At 39.8% G+C, this 23,364-nt stretch overlaps 1 protein-coding gene across 1 annotated transcript; it reads right to left on the bottom strand.

Moving 5' to 3' along the window:
• Nucleotides 1-313: 313 nt before the first annotated feature.
• On the bottom strand, nt 314-23,328 carry PAXBP1 (PAX3 and PAX7 binding protein 1). The gene is made up of 18 exons (XM_069023454.1): nt 22,789-23,328; nt 21,868-21,996; nt 20,103-20,279; nt 18,792-19,013; nt 18,127-18,230; nt 17,527-17,747; nt 16,397-16,586; nt 12,245-12,368; nt 10,079-10,178; nt 9,487-9,602; nt 6,863-7,062; nt 5,306-5,450; nt 5,033-5,154; nt 4,383-4,459; nt 4,057-4,123; nt 2,373-2,519; nt 1,833-1,987; nt 314-599 (listed from the first exon to the last, which is right to left on the bottom strand). The coding sequence occupies exons 1-18, from the start codon at nt 23,243-23,245 to the stop codon at nt 482-484; spliced, it is 2,871 nt and encodes a 956-aa protein (XP_068879555.1). The 5' UTR covers nt 23,246-23,328; the 3' UTR covers nt 314-481.
• Nucleotides 23,329-23,364: the final 36 nt, after the last annotated feature.

Here is a 23,364-nt window from a genome sequence, read left to right on the forward strand (position 1 = left end):
TTGAATGTTTTACCAGCTCTTTTGACCAATAATACGATCATTTTATTGTCAAAATAAGTATTTTTTAGCAAATGAAAAGCTCATTGCAACAGTACAACATCTCTATATCCAGTGTGAAAGCAACATGGTGGTATAAATATATGCATACATTGTATTACACAGAATATATTATACACATTCCAGTTAACCATGGAACAATTAACAGGAGTAGGTGATAACTGACCATGGGCACAGAGTATTTTTGTAAACAAGATTTTGAGAAACATGAGGGAAAATCTGGTTTCTGGAAAGATGACAACCTTGGGATTCCATGTTTGTTTTTAATGAAGTTAATGATTTTTATTTTTAAGGATGCTGTATATAAGAATGCACTTTGTATTAAAACAAAGATCAATACTTTACAGCTTAAGAAACTTTACATATGTACATAAATTACACATCAGGAATGGTTTTAAAGCTCAAAATGAGTTGTGGGAAAAGTCTATTTTCCTTCTATTAGAATCTTGAACTCTTTTACATTGTGATCATTTGCAACAGTAATAGCATGATCCAGGGCTCGGATACTTGCTAGAAGCTTTATGATCTGCTTGATGTGCTCCCTAAAAAAGAGGTAGGAGAAATCAATACAGAAACAGAACCATCAATTACATTGATTAATTTTCCAAGAGAAGACTACATTATGGAGCCATATATTTCATATTCCTGCTGCAGATTTATTATATTTGCTTAATGAGGGTAACGGCAATGGGGGTGACGGAGATTTGTTAAATGCTGGGAAAAAGCAGGACAGAAGACAGAAATCAAATCAGAACCTGTTATGGAAACAAGGATAACTGGATGTTTCTCTTCCAAGAAAAATTTTTACCAAGTTATCATTTCATCTGGTAAAGCAAATTCTTTCAAATTTAGAAACACACCACCAAAAGAAAACAGTTCTTAAGAAACTTAAATAAACTTAAATCCCAAACTGTTACACTGAAACACAGGACTGTACCAAGACTGGAAGACTGTTCATTCCTGTGCTGTTGCTGTTCCCTTAGCATGTCAGTTACTTGGCCAGCAGAAACATATCTAATCCAAACTTTTAATTAAGCTGACCGTTGGATTCAAGTAAAATGACTCTGGGATCTCAATTAAAACAGGTTCATCTAGTTGGTTGTGTAAATAGTCAGAACTTTTGAACTGTATACAAAATACAGTTTGCAATTTAGAAGCCACTATACAGGAATCAGCAACAGACTCACAAGATGAAACAGTCCAAACACGGTAGCTACAAAATTTGGCAGAATCATAGAATACTTTGGGTTGGGAGGTACCTTAAAGCTTATCTCATTTCAACCCCCTGCCATGCACAGGGACACTTTCCAGTAGACCAGGTTGCTCAGAGCTCCATCCAACCTGGCCCTGAGCATTTCTAGGGATGGGAAACTTCTCTGGGCAAGCTGTGCCAGGGCCTCACCACCTTCACAGCCAGAATTCCTTCCCAGTATCTAACCTAAATATCTTCTCTTTCAGGTTTAAAGCCGCTCTCCCTTGTCCTGACAGTATCTTCTCATATAAAAAGTCCTTCTCCCTGCTATTTATAAATCTCCTTAAGAATCCAGGACACATAGGAGTAGTGCAAAATATCAGTGTTTCAGTATTTCCAGCAGTTACTGTTTTCAGACACCTAAAAAATATCCCTATCTACCACAATGTAACATTTCTAACGTGAATTCGAAGAAGTTTCCAAAGACACATAGCAGGATGGAAAGAGTTATCCATGTTTGCACGCATTAGCAAAATAAAACAAATCACAAGAACTGCAACTGCTTTAACTCAAAATAAGTTACCTTGCATTTCTCTTCTCTACATCAGAGCAACCAATGCTGTTTCTGTAAATTGTATCAGCCAGGTGAACAAGGTATCTACAGAAGTTTTCTAGCTGAGAAATAGTCTTGTCTCCTGTTAGATTAGCGAACCACTGTTTAGGGAAGCAAGTAATTACCTAGGAAAAACAGGAAAAGGAAGTTAAAACACAACGTAACAAAATTTTTAAAAGCTATGTAACATGACTTGTGAAGTCTGCCTAGTAAGACTGCAGTCCCAAGACCAAAATGACTGAAAAAATGAGAAAACTACAAAAAGACACACACCAAAATCCAAGCAACAAAGCACTGAAACCCACAGTATACCTAATCAATCTACAGGCACGAGCCAGAGAAGGTTCTTTCTTCAGTCTGTATACTAAAAAAAAAAATAAAATCTACTTTTCACTGACAGTACAACTTTCGAGGTATCAAAGCCAAGATTTCATAGGCAACATCAAGTTTTAACTATACTTTCCTTTCGGCTGAAATCCATTACTTTAAACATTGTTTGATTTTACTTACACTTTGAGCTTTCTTAATGCTGTCCTCTCCATACTCTGAGTTTTGAAAAGCCATAAGAATATATCTATTTAGCAACCCATCTATGGACAGCTCCTGGAGAGTTTTGTTTGACAGGATTCCATACCACTGGAGAAAGTTTCCCAATAACTGAAAATATAACACGGGGAAAATAACTGTTCCAAAATGTACTGAAAACAGAGTTGATCAAACACATCGAACATTTAAAAATATTTACTACTTTAAAATGCATTGCAAATCTATTCAGAATACAGCCTCCCTTGCTGCTGCAATTTAAACAGAAAATTCCAGAGAAGAGCTCTGTTTGTGTGATCATGGCAGAGCAGTTGTTCGATCAACATCAGTCTCTACTTTTCTGTTTAGCTGGGAGTTAATTTTCTTCACAGTCTTTTATTGGAAATAAACTATGATAGCCATGGCTTTGAGCTCCTCCATTCCCCAAAGTAGTATATTTTATTCTGACAAGCACCAGGACAAAAAACCCAGGGCGAGTAAGCTAAGTGACCCCATAACATTCCAGTTGAAATGATGGTGCTTCCACTTGACAACCTTTTCATCTACAAAACCAATTAGGTTGGAAAAGACCCCTGACATCGAGCCCACTCTTTGACCAAACACCACCTTGCCAACTAGACCAGAATATGGAATGCCACATTCATCTTTTCTTAAATGCCTCCAGGGATGTGACTCCACCGCTTCGCTAGGCAGTCCATTCCCATGGTTCATTATCCCTTCTGTGAAAAAATTCTTCCTGATGTCCATCCCAAAGCTCTCCTGGCACAGCTTCAGGACATTTCCCCTCATCCTGTCGCTGGTTGCCTGGGAGCAGAGCCCAACCCCCTGTGGCCACACCCCACTGTTAGGCAGTGACAAGGTGTCCCCCCTCACTGCCTCTTCTCCAGGCTAAACAACCCCAACTCCCTCAGCTGCTCCTCATAGGACTTACCCTCTAGACCCTTCCCCAGCTCCATTCCCATCTTTGGACATGCTCCAGCCTCTCAACATCCTTCCTGAACTGAGGGGCCCAGAGCTGGACACAACATTTGAGGTGTGGCCTCACCAGTGCCCAGCACAGAGGGACAGTCACTGCCCTGGTCCTGCTGGACACACCATTGCTGGTACAGGCCAGGTGCCCTTGCCCTTCTTGCCCACCTGGGCCCACCTGGCTTGCACTGACCTGCACCCCCAGGGCCCTTCCTGCCTAGAAGCTTTCCAGCCACTCAGCCCCCAGCCTGCAGCTCTGGGGTTACTGTGGACGAAGTGTAGGGACCCAGCACTTGGCCTTGTTGACCCTCATCTCACTGACCTCATCAATCCCAAGGTCCCTCTGCAGAGCCTTCTTGCCCTCCAGCAGATCAACACTTCTGCCCAACTTGGTGTCATCCACAAATTTACTGAGGGTACACTTGATCCCCTCATGCAGATCATCAATAAGGATATAAAACAGGACTGGGCCCAAAACTGAGCCCTGGGGGACACCACTAGTGACCAAACACACCATGAGAAGAGGGCACAGTGTGTTATCAAAGACTAAGAATCGGGAATTAAGAGTTTTTGCAAATGAAGTTGAAGCAGATTCCATCTACCATTTTCCACAAATTTGAGGAGGATTTTATTGCTACACTGTCTTAGACCAAAGCTTTACCAGACGTATTTACTGACTTACCTTAACAGAAGACCAAAACTGACGTTGGAAAAACAAATATGGACCAGAGTTCTTGTTTTCTAAGATGCTGGAAAGTAAGAAATTTCTTTAATGAGCAACCAAGACCACACCTCTGTCTTGAATTTGCTGGCTTTTTCCTTCCAACACACATTTCCATAAATATTCCCTTCCATCCTTCTTGTCTTTGCTAAATGCTCCTAGCAGGATAACAAAAGATCTCCTGTATCCAGGCACTGAATCACACTGGGAAAAGCCCCTGTTAACTATGGACAGAAGACAGTGACTTGCGAAGAAAGGTCTAACACCATAGCTGAAAGTAAACTTACTTTTTTGGATACAAGGGCATGAATACGTCATCATCTAGTGTTCTCCTCATTCTTAGCAACAATGCCTTTAAAAGCATCTGAAACAGATAATTTTTTTTAAATGCCTAATGTACTGCATAGTAGTTAAACACTCAGATACTGATTTTTAAAGCAACAAAGAACACTTGTGACCATAACTGTAAACATAGATTCAGATTTGAGCACACAAATAGTCTTAAAGAAGTCTGTAATAATTGACAGAGCTGAAATTTGACACTTTCAGTTAAAAACCTGAACTCCTAATATCAGTTCCTGCATTCAAAGAAGGCAAGTAAAACAATCCAATTTCCAGGCAAAACATTTGAAAAGGCTGCAAAGATCTAAAAAAGAAAAGCCTGAGTATTTGTAGCCAATCCTTACAGCGAAACTGGAGACCAACAAGTCTTAATACATCTGGTGTACTTTTTACCTCTAGTATCTATTTTGGGGAGGCTCCACTGAGTTTCTTCTTTTAATTTATCACCATACTTTACTCCCCACAATCAGGCTGCAGAGCATCAAATAATTTAAAAATACTTTTTCTTGCTGTATTTCCCAACATAAGGCATTAAAAATATATTCAAATTCCTTAACTTATGCAACATATGCAAGGAAAAAACCCAACAACTTACTTGTGTATTTTTGTTTTCTGCATTCACCACTGAGGGATATCCATCTATTAGTTTCTGTACAATTGCTACCATTCTAGATGTCTGTGTGGTTGAAAAGGGATCCCAGATATTTTCAGAAATTACTGTAAGAGATTAAAGAATTACTCCACTTTACAAATACTCAAATACAGATACTGAGACATTCATGCAATTATTTACGAAACAGTAAAATCTGAAAGCACAAACAAGCATCAGACTCCACAACCCCTTTCCTCCCATTTTCTAAGCCTATACCTGTTAATTTAGGAAGAACAACTCTCTCTACAATGGTAGGCAATAGTGAAATATCAGCATCATCTTTCACCTGCTCCTGCTCTTCACAGCCATAAAACAGCAGCGACTCAAACCACAACATTGTTTCAAAATCTCGACACTTGCCCTAATAATAAAAGAATTGGGATTAGATTCCTAAACAAAGATTTGAAGTCAATACATAGAAGTATTATGTATGCAAGTACAATATACTCAGAAAACAGCTTTAAAACACTCTGCCAAATGAACCAATTCATTCTACCAGCACAGTCACTAGATGTAATGAAAAGCGAAGATGGCTGAAGTAAGATTGATTTTTTAGCAGTTGCCACAGATTTTAACTTCTACTTACACCTGAGCCAAACAAAAGCCTACAGATTAGGGTACAAGTCGGAAGTACACCTCAATTGTGCTGCATTATAAAATCATGCCTTCTGGATTTAAAACCTCTCTTTAAGAGCACCTTTTAATTTTTCTAACTTAACAAAATGCTTACCAGCACCAGTAACAGAGAGTAGTGAATACAGTTAGACTTGACAATTATGTACCATGTCTCCAAGTAACATGAGCTTTGTTTTGTCAACCTGAAAACTCAGAGAAATAGCATGGGGGAAGGGAGAATGCACAAAAACTGTTTTAAATTTGAGGGCATCTTTCTTAGATTTTTCCTGGTTTATTAAGTCAAACATCAAATTAATAAAATTACTTTAATACTCTGAACTTTCTCTGAAGAGGAGTCATGCACTCCTCTGCACTCAGAGAAGAGCTGACAGAAAATCCCCTTCTGCAGATATTCTCTTAGTAGATAAGAAAAAAAAAAAAACACTTCTGAAAAAAGGAGAAAGAGAGGGAATCAAAAGCCACCTGAACTGTTTGTCCTGGTGGCATCTCATGAAAGCATACATATGCAGGCTGGACAATGAATGTGTGCCAGGGATACTGGGCTGCCACAGTGCTGTCCTGCTTTTCCCATGTTCTCTACCTAATAACTGGGCAATGAGTACTGTGAGGAAGACTTGGAAATGGCCAGCCAGAATTCTACAGGGTATGAAGGTGTAGGTGAGAAAAAGATACATAACCTAGAGACACAAGTTTAATTCCACGTAAGAACAAGCTTCTAAATTCCACTTCTGATGAAACAACGTATCTAGAGTCACAATTTTCTCTGAAGTATTTTAAAGACTAAATGTATTTTCATAGAACCATACAATGGTTTGGGTTGGAAGGGACCTTAAAGATCACCTAGTTCCAACCCACTACCATGGGCAGCTGCAGACCTGGTGTACACCACTGCCTGAGAAGGAACTGGCAATACGCCAAATTGAACTCCAGCCTGCTGGGAACATACAGGATCAACCAGTCCAGGGCAGCCCCCAGAAAAGCTCTGCCTCAAGACAGATGCCCATTTGAAACTTCATCCCTAGAACACACCTTTAAGAGAAGCGCACATCAAAGGTGCAATTTACTTTGCTCTGCACAAGTGTGAAAGAACCACCATGTAGCAGCTAATGTAGAGGAGCTGCTTGCAGAGGAGCTTACCTCCAAAGGAGTCCAGGTAAGCAGCTGAAGTCTGATTAAAGGGTTAAACAACTTTGGTAAACAGAGGCCAATATAAGCATCCTTATAAGAAGCAAAGTACTTGGAGCGCCAAGCTTCAAACTGTGACTTAATGCAATCAATCGAGTAAAAGCTTTCCAAAACATCTTCAAAAACTTTGCTGGATTCTTTCAATATACGGTCTGGGAGGGGAGAAAAGGAACAAGAAGTTAATCACCTACTCCCTGTAATGCCTCTATCAAGACATTCTTTGATGCTCGCTGCCATAAGCTGACTCCCACAAACAAAACCAAAAAAAACCCCATCACCTTTAAAAGTTCTGTTACTCCTGCCTCAAACACACAAAGCTATAAAAACAGGAGCACGTGAGTACTCTCCAATAGACTGTTTTATCACAGGTCTTACTTTAAACATTTCATGGAAGGATTTTAAGTAACCAGACATAGTTAGGATTGGTGATGTACTGGGCTGTATTCAGAGTGGATCTAACTTCAAAGCTGGCCTTGCTTTACCTTGCAGTTTCAAACAGCTGATCTCCAGGCCCTTTTCAACCCAGATTATTCTACATCTTTGATTATCCAAGGGCAAAACCAGGAGGGCATCTCAGATAAACCAACTGAATTGGCAGTTTAGACAGGGTGGGTACTGGCAGACACCATGCTACAATGTTGCCCAGAACATGCCTCTTAGCACTGGTCAGTGATTACAGTCCTCTAGCACCTTCTTTTCTATTTTTTTTTTGTATTTACAGTACCAGTATTCTATGCAGTCCAGATCTTTTTCTCTCTATATAATTTTCCCTTCATCTTTTCTACTTCTCAGGGTTAGTTTCATTTTAATCAGTCATTATTTGCTGCAGCCACAGTTGTCAATACTTGGTTACACGAGTAACCCATACACAATGAACACAACTAGTACACACAGCAGGCAGGGACAGGGTTGAGGGAACAGGGGATTATGTCATACAACCCCACTTTTCATACTGGGATTAAGAAAAAACACTACATATAAAGCTAGTAGGTCCAAAGTGGAGTCCTCTGTTTCACTTCTGTTTCACTGCTGTTTCTGGACTAACATGAGAGCTACGAAGAATAGCAAAAAAGCTTTATAAATACTATGCTTATTCATAAACTGAACAAATTTCTACAAAATGCTTTCCCCACACATAAACCGCCAAGTTACTAAGTGCAATTCAGCCCCACTGAGGTTTGAATCTATATAATTTAATTTAGCAAAGTTAATTATAGCGCCTAACAACCCTGAACAGTTGTTCTGTTTATCCACAAGCTCTCCCTGTATGCAGTAAATCAGTGCAATCCTAAAATTGCAGTAAATCAGCCAGCAACTAAAGGTGTGGAAACTGTCTGCACTTCCAAAAGACCTAACAGCTAGACAGTTCATCTAATTGCTTTTCCAACCTGTTCATACTTCAGGTCTCCACAACCACCTACAGCAATGACTTTGCCATTACCTTGACTGAGAGAAGTGACCTCTTTATTTTAAACCTATCCTATCACTTAATTTCATGGTCCCTAGCTCTCATACTGTGAAAAGTCAATATTGTTTTCCTACTTGAAGAGACCAAAACCATTCCCTCCTCAAATACAACACAAGCAATTCTGTGTATGTGATCCTTGCTGCTCTCCTCCTCCTCACTTCTTCTAACTCGATTCTCTTTAATCAGAGGAAATGCTAATTGTACCACAAGATTTTTCCACAATATTTCCATTCAACATTGTTTTCTATCATTTGCAAACTTTGCCAGGCTGCAACAAGACTCTACAAAGTTTTTGTCATTGCATTTCTAGAAGCTTATTCACAACTCTACTAAATACTTGCCATGAACCAAAAAAAGATTTTTAAAGCACTGAGGTTTTCAAAATTTCACAAGTAAGACAAACAGGTATTTCAAGAATGACAAACTATTTTACAAATTGGAAGGAAGACTTTCTGGCAGTCCAAAAGCTTACTGCTTGCCAGCACATGCACGTTTGAATTAAATAAAAAGAACCTCACTAAGGATGGGCTATTCAATCAGCTACAAGAAACACAACAGGTTGGTGATAGAGACTATTCTGGTCACAGTGATGATCCTGGAATCAAAAGTTCCTAAACTTCTCCCAAAATATGGTGAAGTATATAAATAGGGCTGCATTTGGATCAATTTTTTTTTTCCTGTAAAATATTTGGTATTTTCTTACATAAGAGAACTGGGATTATTCAACTGGGAGAAGAGGCTTCAGGGTAACTTAATTGTGGCCTTAGAGTACCTGAAGGGAATCTACAAGATGGAGAGGGACTTTGGACAAGGGCTTGGAGTGAGAGGACAAGGGGGAATGGCTTCCCACTGACAGAGAACAGGGTTAGATCAGATATTGGGAAGAAATTCTTCCCTGTGAGGGTGGTGAGGCCCTGGTACAGGTTGCCCAGAGAAGCTGTGGCTGCCCCATCCCTGGAAGTGTTCAAGGCCAGGTTGGATGGGGTTTGGAGCAACCAGGTTTAGTGGAAGGTGTCCCTGCCCATGGCAGGGGGTTGGAACTGGGTAGTCCCTTCCAATCCAGACCATGCTGTGAGTCTCTGATAAAAGCTTGGGTAGCTTTTCTAACCTCGCTCCAAGTTGAAGTTTGTGATATCTGTTGAAGTTTCCTCGTCATCGCTGGAAAGGCCTTCAAGGTGATCTGCCATCTTCCCAGTTTGTTCTCTCGCTTGTCTACGGCGAGCTCTGGAAAGGAGCAGCAATATAAGCCAGCTGTCACCTGTAAAACCAGCTATACTAACACAGTAGAAACCAGCTGTTTTCCCCATCTACACAATGAATACGCCCACTTAGGCTTGTCCTTTTAGTTCCAGGAAAGTCAAGCAGAAAATAACTTTTACTGTGCCACCACCTCAAGCATTCCACTACGCTGCTGCCTCAAACAATGAAAAGAAAAAAAAACAGCAGAGACCATATAGATATGTAATGTATTTACTATGCTTTCTTTTAGCGATTTTAGATCAGTATCATGGAATATTTTCTACACTTGCATGATAAGCTGGGATAAATAAGAACACCTCTGCCCACTACCAGCTGTAGTGTTTTCTTCCCTTTGCAGGGAAGAATCAAACGTTGCCACTCATGTTAGCATGTCACACAGGAAAGTTTTATCTTGCAAGCAGACAAAGACTCCTAAAGGGACAAGAAATCTCATTCTCTACCTTCTAGCCTCTCTTTCTGCAGTTCGACGCTTGACTTGTTCTTGATAGATCACTCTGTCTCGCCCAAAAGAATCAAGATTTGGTGCCATCAGTGCTTTATCTGTAAAATTACATCAATGAAAATTAAAATGCTTATTTATGGTTTATAAATGTGATGTAGGCTGTTTCGTAAGAGCCTTTTACCCACTTTTAAAACTAAGTCCTTTGAAATAGAAAGTCAAAGTTTAAAGAAACAAAACAAACCAACAAAAAACCCCCCAAAACAAACCAACCAAAAAAAACCCCCCACCAACACCCCCCAGAAGCCTGAATTCACCAAGTGTAGAGGTTAAAACAGAAAGCAGTGGAGTTTGGAAAAATTTCCACTTAAATGTCAAATAGTTGTCACCATACTTCACTCTTATCCCTCTCACAATAGTGCCGAACTACATAAAAGTCAACAGTTTTAACAGAAATAGTTTAAATGGAATGTCCAAGAAAAGAGTGCTCCTTACATAAACACATTCACCACATAATTTTTGAGAAGAAAACTAACAAAAAAGAAAGCAGACAAGAGTGACTGGAGCAAGAATATACAATATTTCAGAGTTCTAGTCACAGTGCTTCTAGGTTTATATGCTTTAGATTGCCTGAAGTTTAAAACATATCAAAATCTACAGAAAGATAAGCCATTTTCCCTCCTCTTTTCAAGCTCTGATTATCTTTGTTCCTGGCTATAGAAAACAACACAGCTAAAATAGCAGATAGCAGACAGGAGTGTTTCCAGTTCCTCCTTTCCAGGTAAATTTTAAACAGTAGACTGAATGCTAGCCACTGCTCAAGTCCACCCGTTAAAGTATAAACATAAACATTTAAACAACAGCCTATCCAAACTTCAGGAATAAATTTACATGTTCTGACAAAATCTATTTACAAATTCATCATTTAAACTATTAATTATGATCTATGTCAGTATTCCAGTTCAATACCTGAACTACTGAGAGCTGTCTCTAAATTTCCAGATACTAAATAAGATCTTTCTGTAAAACCCAACCTCAGCAATGAGAACTACTGCCATCCCATCATTAAATTTCAGTATAAAAGAATCCATTCTAAGCTTCTTTCAGGAAAGAGGTTTCTAATATATTAGGTTTCTAGTTCTCACAACAGCATTTTCCTGATAAGACTGCAAGGCCATGTGATGCCTAGAACTCCAAACACAGTCCTAAAAAGAATATGTATGCTAACCACTCTATAGAGGAATGACCAACACTGACACTCTGACATCCTAACACTTTATCATCTTCAGTGAGTTCTAGCTAATGGCATTAACAAGATTTCATCTCTGACAACCGTGGCAGAACAGGTAAATGGCATTGATTATAGGATTTTACATCAGCAACAGGACAGAAAGCCATTTTTAAAAATGGGAAGCTCTCTGAAGCATAAAGAGGATTCCTATTAATAGGGTATTTCATCCATTCATTTAATATGCTGAATAAAACCTCCTCCAAGAAACATGTATTTCCATCCAAGTCAACATTTATGCTTTTGTAGAGTTTTACATACTGAAGAGTAGCCACCACAAGAAACCTCCTCAGTGAGAATCCCCCCATCCACAAATTCACAGTAAGCAGGAATTTTAACTGGCTATTCTTAAGGTGTACTTCATATAGGATCACTGTACTAGTCTGATTAGCCTTCCAGTTCTTTAATTTACCATTTAAGGGTCTGAAATTAAATACTTCTGCTGGCTACAAAACAGAACATTAGACCGAAGTCTAGCCCAGTGCTTTGTGGCTTTATACAGTTAACTGTACATGTTAAATGATGTTTATATAGATTCAGGAAGGTTAAAATAAATGTTTAAGAAGTCCTGATGTAAGAAGAAAATGGGGAGTCACATGCTACCACTACTCCCACTGCCACCATGCATACATTTTTAGTGCTAGGAAAGAGAAAATACAGTTAAGAGAAACAGAAAGGAGAGATGAAGTCAGAGTTAGAGCGGTTTGGAGTTTAAAACAAAACAGATTAGAGAACTTCCATCTAAGCTTGCTTCTACTCATCTCAAGAGTAAGAATAAACTTTAAGACAGTCATACATTAAACATTTACATTTCAATTAAGTCATACTAAGTAAACAAGGTTGTTTAATGAATAATAAAAACCTTCAAGATGGACTGACTTGAATGGCTTGAAAACTCCGAAGATTCATCTTTAATATCATCTTGTCGTCTTTGGACAAGGCGGGAAGCTCGCTGTTTGTACAGCTGGTGCATTGCAGATTCAAGTTCGTTAATCAGAGGCACCTGTAAAAATACAACACACCACGTAATACCCGGATCCTGAGCTGCTCAGCTTCTGGGGTCCCAGCCTATTCCGGAGCAAAATGCTGCCACTGTGCTCCCAGCAGCACAAACTCCTGCCTTTTACATGTTTGTATCATCTGCACCAGGAGATAGTTCAAGGTGTGGGGAAAACGCATACATTTAATGTTGGCAACTTTCAGTCAGAGCAAGAGCACTCTGAAAGCAGCTTCCGTGGCTTGAATGAGTCTACACAGCCAGACATCCATTTCAGAGTGTGAAATATTCTTTCCAGTACTCTTGCTTTCCCTATCAAGTGTGTTACATGTGTGTAAAAGTCTGCAATTCTCCGACATCGATTGTTTCTTCTCTATCTTTAAATAAGAATGTAGAAGAATTCTATACTTCACTGAGAAAATAACCTGACTGTACTCAGAGAAAAAACCACCCATCAATCTAACCTACTGAAGCCAGCAGCTATTGTTTTGCTCTGATTAGCATATGCTGAAATATTATTACTGAAATGAAATCAAACCCTGCATAAGGGTGTTAAGTCAACGGGTAATTCAAATCAAATACTCCTCTAGATTATCACTAAAATTAAAATAGTATCACTCCTGCAAGTTATGCACTAAGTATAACCTTGAATAATTCAGGTAGGTCAAGTCAGCCCTGTCACTTTTTTTTCTTTAATGAACTATTTTAGTAGCATCTCTAACAAAAATAGATGATATTATGACAGCTGGGAATTTCCTGACATTAAATAGCAGGTTCACTGCTCACTTTTTTATTCTGTCATTTCCTGGGACAAGTTAAAATTAGATCATTATGAATATTTAAAGACAAACCAGAAGTTTTCACAATCTCTTAATTGGGAAAGGCAAGTCCTTTTGGTATGAACACTTAAGCCATGTCCTCCTTACCTCTGAGACGTATGCTTACTCCACAGTCTTCCAGCCTTTTATATTTCATTGCTGCCTACCATCCAGGATTACATTTTTTTCAAAACAAAAGATAAAATCAGAAATTGTTTCCTGATGTATTTTAGAAGGTGACTCAGCAGCTATTAAAGAACCTCCTTCAGTAAAATGTAAGACTCTAGTTTATAGCTAGAGGGCCATTTCAGCTCACTGAGACTGACACACACATCAGAGGAGAAAAAGGTGTTAGCTTTGTGAGATACACTGGGCTCCAGGGATTAAAATGAAAGCAGCTCTGCACCAACTCAAAATACGCACACCTTTCTTTTGGAGAAAAGAGTAGAGAGAAAGACAAGGAGGGAATAAACTTCCAAGTGCCAGAAGTTTATATTTGGAATTTAAGACAGTTTTGAAAACAGAAATAATAGTTTAAAAATACTAGTTTTACTGCAGTTTACCATAGAAAATATAGCTTCTTCTCTTAAACATGTAGAGGAAATTCTAACATTGAATGGTTAAACGAAAATTTTTCAAAGCATTCCTAGGGCTTCTTTCTGTAATTTTCTCAGGATTAAAAAAGAAACCTAGTGATATATTCAGACATATGAATCCACTCAAAATACTTCCCATTTAGAATACAAGAGACTTAGAAGCCCTTATTCTTCTATAATCAGTACTGTGGTTAATGAGTGGCTGACAATTTCACTGACTACTATAAAGTTACAGACCTCATTCCCTGTTTTATTTAGTGAGTACCTTAAATTCAGCATTTTCAAGGGGATTTTTTGTTCACTTTCCCTGTAAACAGTGGAAAAGCAGAAAGGTCTCTAAACTTTTAGATCACAAGGATAATTCTGACACACAGAGCATGTTTTGGTAATTCGTTTTTGCAGGTAAAGTAACAGTTCATCTACTTGTGCTGTCGAAGGTATGCCCAGAACAATTCAGTATTTCTGTATCCACTGTACATTCCAATATTCAAAATGTAAAAATGCCATTGCGACTAGCCAGCCTTCTCAGAAAGCATGATTTTGACAGTGATTACTTCTGAAGGAAGTCATGAAATCATCTTCCATTCTATTGGTTTTCTTATCTATGGGGGGAAAAAAGGTATCACACAGGATTTGACTTTTCTAGTGCTGTTTTCTAAAATCTGCATAATAGCTGTCTTTTTATACTCTCTGCTGACCCTTAAGAATGGGTAAAGTGATACTAACATTCAGAATCTCTTCAAAATATTGTATTTAAAGATATGTTTTCATATATGTATGTATAGATATACGTATATACACATACAGTATTATTATTACACACATATATATGCACATATCCTTGAGTATATTATAATAACTACATATATTATTATAAATAATAATAACAACACTTTAAATATGAAGTAGTCAGGGCCACAGGTTATACAAAAAAGCTGAAGGTAATTTATTTCTACACTCAAAAGACTGGAACAATTTACTGTCCTACTGCATTTAATTTAAATAAAAACTGATACTGATTTTCTTACTTGATTTTGTCCCCTTCCAATACCTCCTCTTTAGAAAACTTTTCAGTGTCCTGTGGGCTACTGGTTCTGAATTTGATGGTACTTTTGTCATGCTGCAAGCACTGAATTCCAAACCACATTATCTGGCCAAACAATATCAAAATACATGAAATGCTCCTGTTAGATTGACCACGTCACCTGCTGCTTTTGCAATGCATTTTACATACAAGTACAGCAGCAGCCTCCACCTGAAACCAGCAAAACTTGTGAATGCCCCTAAGAAGCCTGAGATGGTAAAAGTCACATCTTAAAAATATTTGAGTAAGGCACCTTATGCTATCAAGGAGAACCTCCAGACATGGTTTATAGTTATCACAAAAGTAATTTAACAAAAGGTCTTCAGAAAGCAAACACTGAATAGAGACACAGATATTTAACCTGACTTCTGAAATACATATTTATCTCAAAGTAATAATATAAAAACTTATCTTTAGTAGGAATTCAGCCATCTGGGTAATGAGCACTGCCAGAGCTGCCTAGGAAAGTTATTAACCTTCAACAGCTAATGCTAATACAGACTCAGGAATATGGCTTCTTAAGTGAACAATCAGTTGCAACTAATTAGTTACACTAATCAATCAGCTGGGTGAATTAACTGTCCCACACTTCCTGGGTTTGCTTATGACAGTTACTCTTCGCTTTTACAGGACGAAGACTGGACTCTCCCAATACCATTAAGAGTGGACAATTAATGTCTAACCCATCAGCACCCAGAATGCTTTTCTATTCCTCTCTCACACCTAATGGGCTAGGCAAGCAGTAGTTTAAACTACTCAATTATTCTGACAAGATATTAAGAAATTACTATACTACTACTGTATTCAAGTCAGAAGACAATGAAGAAATAGCCTATATACTGCTAACTGAATTCTACAGCTCCTGTGTGTGCCTAATATGTATATGTATATATACATGTATAGATATATATATATTCAGGAGTTCCTATTATATTTACAACAAAGTAAGTAATCAAAGCATAGTGCATAATATAAGAAAAAAGACTAAGTTTTTGACTTAGAGGTACATAAAAGTATCACAGTACATGAAAGAAATATATTTTTAAGTGTGGGTGTCTTCAAACAGCTTTGCTAGTTTTAAAACTTCTCTCCTTCAGACTCCAGAGCAGTACCAAGAAACATCTGGCAGGAGGAAGTTTATAATAACACAGAAAATACAAGTCTCTGTTATTGTGTACAGAAAGCACTCCAGGAAGTAGCAATGTCATAATTCAGCCCTTATTTTTGCTAACCTGATATCCAACACAAGTAAAAAGGAGTATCTGAGTGAAGCTGAAATGCCAGAGTATCTATCAAATCCTGAAGAAACAAAATCTGCAAGTTTTTAGGCAATCTAAAGTCAGTGAGCTGGGAAGAGAGATTGCTGATAATCAGCTTAGCATGACAAAAAGTTCTTTTCAATCCTCAAATAACCAAACCTTTTGAAGAATATGCTCTCAAATGACTTTTTTCAAAAACAGAGGGAGATGTGGTGTTTGGCATGTAATAAGAGACCTTTTTTTTTTTTTAAAGAGATGAATGTTTTTGCATCCTTACCTTTTCACTGAAACACTCAAGCAAGTCTTGGACATACCCTCGCATTTCTTGCAAAAACTTATACCGTTCACCAATACCCCCAGAAGACCCTTCTAATCTTTCAATTGCCTTGGTAGAGTCCTCTTGGCTTTGCTGATGTTTCTCATATTGCTGCCGATTAGCTTTGTGCATTTCTTTCATAGAATCCAACCTGAAGGGCAATGGATAAATAGTAAATTTACATCCAAAAGTCTGTCTATTTCAGACCATTGAGACATCAAACAGACAGTACAGTGCAAGTACTGAGCCTATATATGGGAAATTCTGCAACGACATTCTCGACCTTTTATTTGTCACCTTCTCCCCTCTCTTCATGAACAGCAAGGCTAATGATTGAAACTCGTTTACTAGACTATGCTGTGGTGCATTGCATTGGCCGCTCCTACAAACTTTTACAGGAGCTGATAGCACAGAATGGTGCAAGGCTGTCTGTAAGGAAAAGCTGGCTGGACAGGTTGGGGGTGGATGGGAACTACAGCTTATACAAAACATTCTTTTTCCTCTACTAACTTGAGTCACTGTCAAAGGCTGCAACACTACAGGGGGAATACAAACCAATTTCGAAGACATGTAAAGTGCAAGCTGTTCATTATATATGATTTCTCATTGCAATTGCGTTGTTCATTCCATACCTTTTGCATACCTGACAAGCAGATTACAGTGTTTACGCAAAAAAACCCCCTGTATACGCTAAAAATTAAATTCTTTATCTACTGAAGGGGAAATCTCTCATTCACAGTTTAAAGAAATGCAGCTTGATAAGCTAAACACCTCACTGGCCTTTCATTTCTTCACTATAAGACTGTGCAGTGTCCAGAAGATGCAACTCAGACCTGTCTTCAACAAGATCAATGGCCTCATTTTTAAAGTTTCACTTCCAGAGAAGCAATCCAAGGAGATTTTCGAACAAAGTGTCAATGTCATCTTCACTTTGAGCTTTTTAGTTTGCCTTTTTTTTTTTTTTAATGGATGTGCCAGTCAGTACTTTTCCAGCGATGAAACTCTGTGTTTGCTCACCGAGACTAAAAGACACCTGAGGAACAGAAACCTAGGGGACAGGTCTTTAAGTCTAAAAAGATGGTCTGTCCTACCTGTCTTTAAGCTGTTTCTTTACCAAATCAATAGTAACAGGAGTCATCTCATTACTGGGAGTTTTGAAAGGTACTGTATTATCTGTTTTTTGAGACTTGGTTTCCGATGATCCATACGCAGCATAGGTGTATGGAATGCCATATGATGAACCATAAGACAGTGTCTGGTAAGTGTTCTGGTAGTACACATTATTCACTTCCGCAGGCTGACTTGGCTGAACCTAGGGGCAGACAAAATACAATTGTACTATATTAGGCTTTAAAGAAAGGAGAAACTTACTTTCTTACGTGTGAAAAATGTAAGCAGATACAGTTACAAAATGTAATTATCAAGTGGGTTTAAGCATCCAACATCTAAGGTAGAAGAAACAAATGCCCTCAAGAAGGTAAATGGACAAATCCTCTTAAATGGACAAATGGACAAATTCTTAGTATCATTATCATTCTGAATACTTACACTATTTCTCTTTAAAGAGCATCAGAATGTACAGACTTAATTTCTCAGATGAAACAGCCTTCTGTAAACTACTCAAGTTTGTAAAGGATTTAGCCAATACTTGCAGAAACAAATCAAAAAAGAGTGCACGATTATGTACATGCCTGGGGTATGTTGATTCCTTTTCGTATCTGCTCTTGTTCCCATCTACTGAGTTCTTCATCTTGTTCCCCTGCCACTAGAGCTTCATCATCACTTCCCTCAATACCTTCATACAAGTAAGAAAAAGAAGATAATGCATTCACATAAGGGCCATGAATACAAAAACCTGAAACCATGCCTCAGTGAGAACATCTCAGAGCATCTTCCTTTCCTCTTCATGAGGAATTAAGGACACTGGCCTGTGAATTATTAGCACAGGCGTTCCACTTGAAAGATCCAATGGGTAAATTTGCAATTCACTGCTGGTAAAACCCTCTAATGTTAAAAATCTATGTGTCTTACTAATTCTCCTTTTCCAAAAGGTTATTTTACCTGCTTGCCAGCAAGAAGAATTCTATATCAAATGTTTTTCTTTTCACAACTATATACTTCCTAAAAACAGAGTACAGGAAAAACAAGAACTGATCCTTAGCCTAAGTTTCTATCACAGCCAGCAGTGTGCACAGGAATATCGTTTTGTGCTCAAAATTTTACAAGCACATTCCTCAGAAACACAATACACCTCCAGATTGTTTGAAAAAATGTTGTTTAAAAATGCTGAATGGCAGCACCTGCAGTGAAAACAGTGTGAATATTTATCAGCTGACGTTCCAAAAAAAGGGTTTACCTATTTCCTCAGCAATCTTTTGCCTTTGGGATTTTTCCTTCACTGTAAAAACTATCCTCCTCTTCTCATCATCATCATCATCATCACTGGCATCATTTTCATCTTCTCGAACAAGGCGGCTTTTACCCGGTTCACTGTCAACAGGGGTAAAGTCTCCAAGCTCACGAGCCATTTGACGTTTTTTCCTAGCGGCATGAATAAAAGCAGCATCTGGAATTTCTCCTAGAGACAGATGTGTGCACTGTTAAACAACCACTGCAACAAAACAGGTGTTACAATTTCTTATTGCTCAACTCTGTCACCCTACCAAATCATCTTTGCACACAGAAAAAAAAAAAACACATGAGAGGAAACAAATCCATACTCACAGAAAACTTTTGCAAGTACCTTAGACGCTAAACATGTCAACTTTCTGAACAGAAACCCTCAAATTTGGGATCATCACAGAAAGTCTGGCTCTGCTTCCAGCAGCTCATGTCATAAGAGCAGAAGCCTGATGTTCCTATGGGACATATTCCTAAAGAAGAGGAAGCCCTTTACAGGAGCTGACTATTGCAAAGGGAGGAAGAAAATGAGATGCATGACTGCGTCACTTCCTATCCCAATATTGCTCCCAGCTCTTCTTATTTTGGGGGAATAAAAAGCATCAACCACTTCAACAGACGATTACTGCTCTGAGATCAAGAGGACACCAAATCAGACACAGTTAATACCCAGAAGATTGTACAATCAAGGGGAAACATGAAAAGCAGACCTAATTAAAAACTCTAAAATCTACAGCACAAAACTAACTCAACTTACATAAGTCATATAAATCAATGTGTGGACCCAGGACACCCATCTGGTATTTGGGGAGCAGACTACTACAATTAGCAAACTAGTTTCAAAAATATTTCTCGGAGTGATTTCCTTGGCATAAGTGCCTGACTAGAACCTCAGTATACAAAGCAGGATAGGAAAATATTTCAGATACCTTGCAGACCATAACTGAAACATTTGAATTAAAGAATAGATTTTAACTGAAAGCAGTTAAATCTCATGTGAAGTCACCTATTCCAAATCTAGATTTTCTTAGAGTTTGTCATCTACTTGAGAGATAAATTCCTGCTTCTGAGATCAAGATGAAGCACTCTGTAGCAAAACATTTTTTCTCACAAGGCTTGTAAAACTCAACAACTTTAGAAAATAGTTTCTTGAATTCTCAGATGCTAAATTGTTGGAAACTATTTCCTAATCTCTCACACACATTAGTCTGCTGTAAACACTGGCTAAATAATTTGGTAACTTATCAGACATATTACAAAAACCAACCTGGGCGGAGAACGTTTAGTGATGACAGAGCACTTGAAAAAGCACCACCAGCTTTTGGCTTTTCTTCTTCCTTCTCACTTTCAACTTCCATTTCTTCTTCACCATGCTCACTGTTTGCAGTCCCATCTTCTTGGCCTATATCCTTATTCTGTCCTGTCTTTTCTAGTGGTGCTTCAACTGGCAAGACAGCAAAGTCCATGTTTTACTCCTTTTATAAAGATCACTCAGATGTATTTTTTTTTAAGATATAATAACCAAAAGCTAAAATCAAATGAAAATGTTAAGTAATAATTTTATTGCTTGAGATCTAGGAAAATACACTTTCTTAACTGTGATTAAGTCAATAAACATCCTCTCAAAATAAAATGTGACAAGGCAAGCCCCACCAACCACTAAACATTCTCTACATTGTTAAGCATTAAGAAAGTGGGGGAACTCAACCTTGTGCAACCTTGTCAAAGTCTCTTCCATAGGCAACGAGAAAGCAGTGCCTGTGCTACACCAAATCTTTCCACAAGAACCGACTGATTTCAAAAGAACATTTCATCTTCCTCTTGGGCTACACCCTGCATTAGGTGGGCAACATACAGACACAGGCAGCAAGTACAAATAATATGTAAAAAAATGTATGTTAAACCCAGCTAGCCAATCCAAGCTGCACGGATCTGAGGTTTTAGACTCAAGCACTTGTTCAGAGAATCCAGGCTACTCTCTCGGTAGTAGCCTTGAAGTCTTTGTACTATACCCATATCAATTAGGGAGAGCAAAACAAACTGAAAATAAGCCCACACAGCCATGTGCAAAATGCAATGTTTTAAGGATCTTTGTGACAGAAGCAAGAATCCAGGTTTTCACAGAGGACCTGAACATTAGCGACAGAAATTATAATTTCTGGTTTTGCTCATGCCCCACACCACTGCATAGGCAATTTAAGGATTCTCATATAGAGGAATTTGTGGGTTTTCTAAATGCAGACAAAACCTTTAAAAATAATTTATTTAAATTTTAAAAGGCTATTTCCTGCATGGCACCATGTTCAATCCCATTTGCTTCTCTACATCATTGCAATCATAGATCATAAGTCTCCCAACTCGTGCTCATAGCATTACATAATCTATGTAAAAACATAAGCGGAAAAGGAGTCACTACACTTTACCAACGAGCTTCCCAAAAACCAATAGTACAATGAAATTGAAGTCCCAGGCTCTATTCCAAGCTCTCAAGGACTGTACATTGTTAGAGATCCTTTTGCTCCAACACTTTCAGTCTGTTGTCTTAATCAAGTCTACCCTAAGGTCCAAGTCCTGAAACAGGCAGCTGTTGAACAATGAACTTAATAACAAAGACCACCACTCTGCTCACCCCCAACAATCCTCCTTTTCAAAGAAAATGCATTACAAGGACACATCCTGTCAGAGAAGCACAGGTACATATTCAAACTAATGTTAATTCCTTCCTAATTCAATAAGCAACTCATCTGTCATAAATACGGCTGCAATTCAGAATACTGATGTCTACTGACAACCACCTAACAGAGCTGAGAAGTTTCATCCTTCTATGTTAATTTCTACATGAGACTCAAAGAGCTCTCCACCAACTGCAGAACAGCATTCATAAGGCTCAAGTAACACATTTCATCTGCGCACTACCTCAGCTGTAAATGTGAAATCTTCTAGAAGACTAACAATTCATCTTGAAAACAAGAAATGAAATTACAGTACTTCATCTTTTCCACTACAAAAGTTACTATTAATTTTGCAGTTACCATCTGTTGGAGAATTGACCTCTGTTCTAATTTTTGATTTTTCAAGATCTTCTTTGTATTCTTTCTTCAATTGTTTTACAATCTTTTTGCTGTAACTTGATTTCTTCACTTTGAAAACTTCTTCAGTTTCTTTAAAAGAGAAATTGGATAACATTACATTAGCTCTGTCAAGCATACTTATTTAGTAAATCTCTTAACTTTGTACCTAGAACTTCACAAATGCCATTAACAAACATTGTGGGGTTCTTTCCCAGTCTAAAATGAAATTCTATGCTTTCAGTATTTCCATCAAGATTTCAAATCACGAATCTTAGAAACCAAGTTCCAGTGATTTCAAAAGAATTTCTTCTAAGACGACTCAAAACTATACAAACTGTTCAGACAACAGGCAGTCAGTCCGAGGTGACCCGTGAACACCAGCCACATCAGATTAAAACAAACTCGACACAAAGCCATGGGACAGATGCTCCTCAGCCAACACTGATGGCTCCAGGGGGTGGCTACGGCCTGCGCCTACTCCCGCACAAACCTGCGGGCCACTCAGGTGCAGTGAACGCACGACAGGTGATGCACCAGCAACACAGAGCAGAGGCAATCTAGCGCCCTACATCACAACTAAGCCCGCTGGGAGCATGCTGGCCCCGCAGGAGCCGGGTCGGACCGGGGAAGGCGCGGGACCGACAGGCGCTCCCTACCCGCGCATCCCTGGCTGCCCGTACCGTGCCCTCAGGGCTCGCCCCCTCTTGTGTGATCCCACATCACCCCACGGCACACGGGGCAACCCGACTGCCTGAAAAAATAAGTACGGATCCCGGCTCTCTAGAAGGGCCGGGGGCGCGCAGGCGGCGGGAGGGAGGCCCAGTGCAGGCTGAGCAGCTCCGGGTCCCTTCCACTCCCGCAAGAAGCGACCATTCGCCTCACCCTCCTCCTCGTCCTGGAAGCTGAGCAGGCTGGCCCTCGGCACCTCTTTGTTCTCCCGCGGCCGCTTCTTCTCCTTGGGGCGCCCGGCCGCCGGCAGCCCATTGCCCTGCTGGGGCTGCGGCGGCGGCGGGGGGCGCAGGACAGCGGGCGCCGGCAGAGCCCCCAGGCCTGCTCGGTCGCCTCCCATCAAGCCCAGCCCCAAGCCGAGAGCCGCGCCGTAGCTCGCGGCGCAAGCGAAGGCCGCGGGGCTGCCGGGCAGGGCGAGGGGCACGCAGCCGGCGGGCAGAGGCAGGAGCCCGGCGCCCGACGCCAGCGGCATGGAGGCCTCGCTGGGCCCTTCCCCCGCCACCCCGGCCGCCGGCGCCGGCTCCTGAGGCGGCTCCTCGTCGCGCTCCTCATCCTCTTCCTCCGAGTCGTTCCGTTTTCGCACGTTCACCCTCCGCGCCTTGCGGAACATCCCTCCCGGCACCGACCGGCCGCGCCGCCAGGCCCCGGTGCCGCCCGCTCCGGCCGCCCCGCGCCGCGGCCCAGGCCCGGCCCCGCTAGCATGGCACCGCCGCCCGCAGCGCCCCCTGC

The sequence above is a fragment of the Aphelocoma coerulescens genome, chromosome 1 (genome assembly GCF_041296385.1).
Source record: "Aphelocoma coerulescens isolate FSJ_1873_10779 chromosome 1, UR_Acoe_1.0, whole genome shotgun sequence".
In the NCBI taxonomy this organism is placed as follows: Eukaryota; Metazoa; Chordata; class Aves; order Passeriformes; family Corvidae; genus Aphelocoma; species Aphelocoma coerulescens.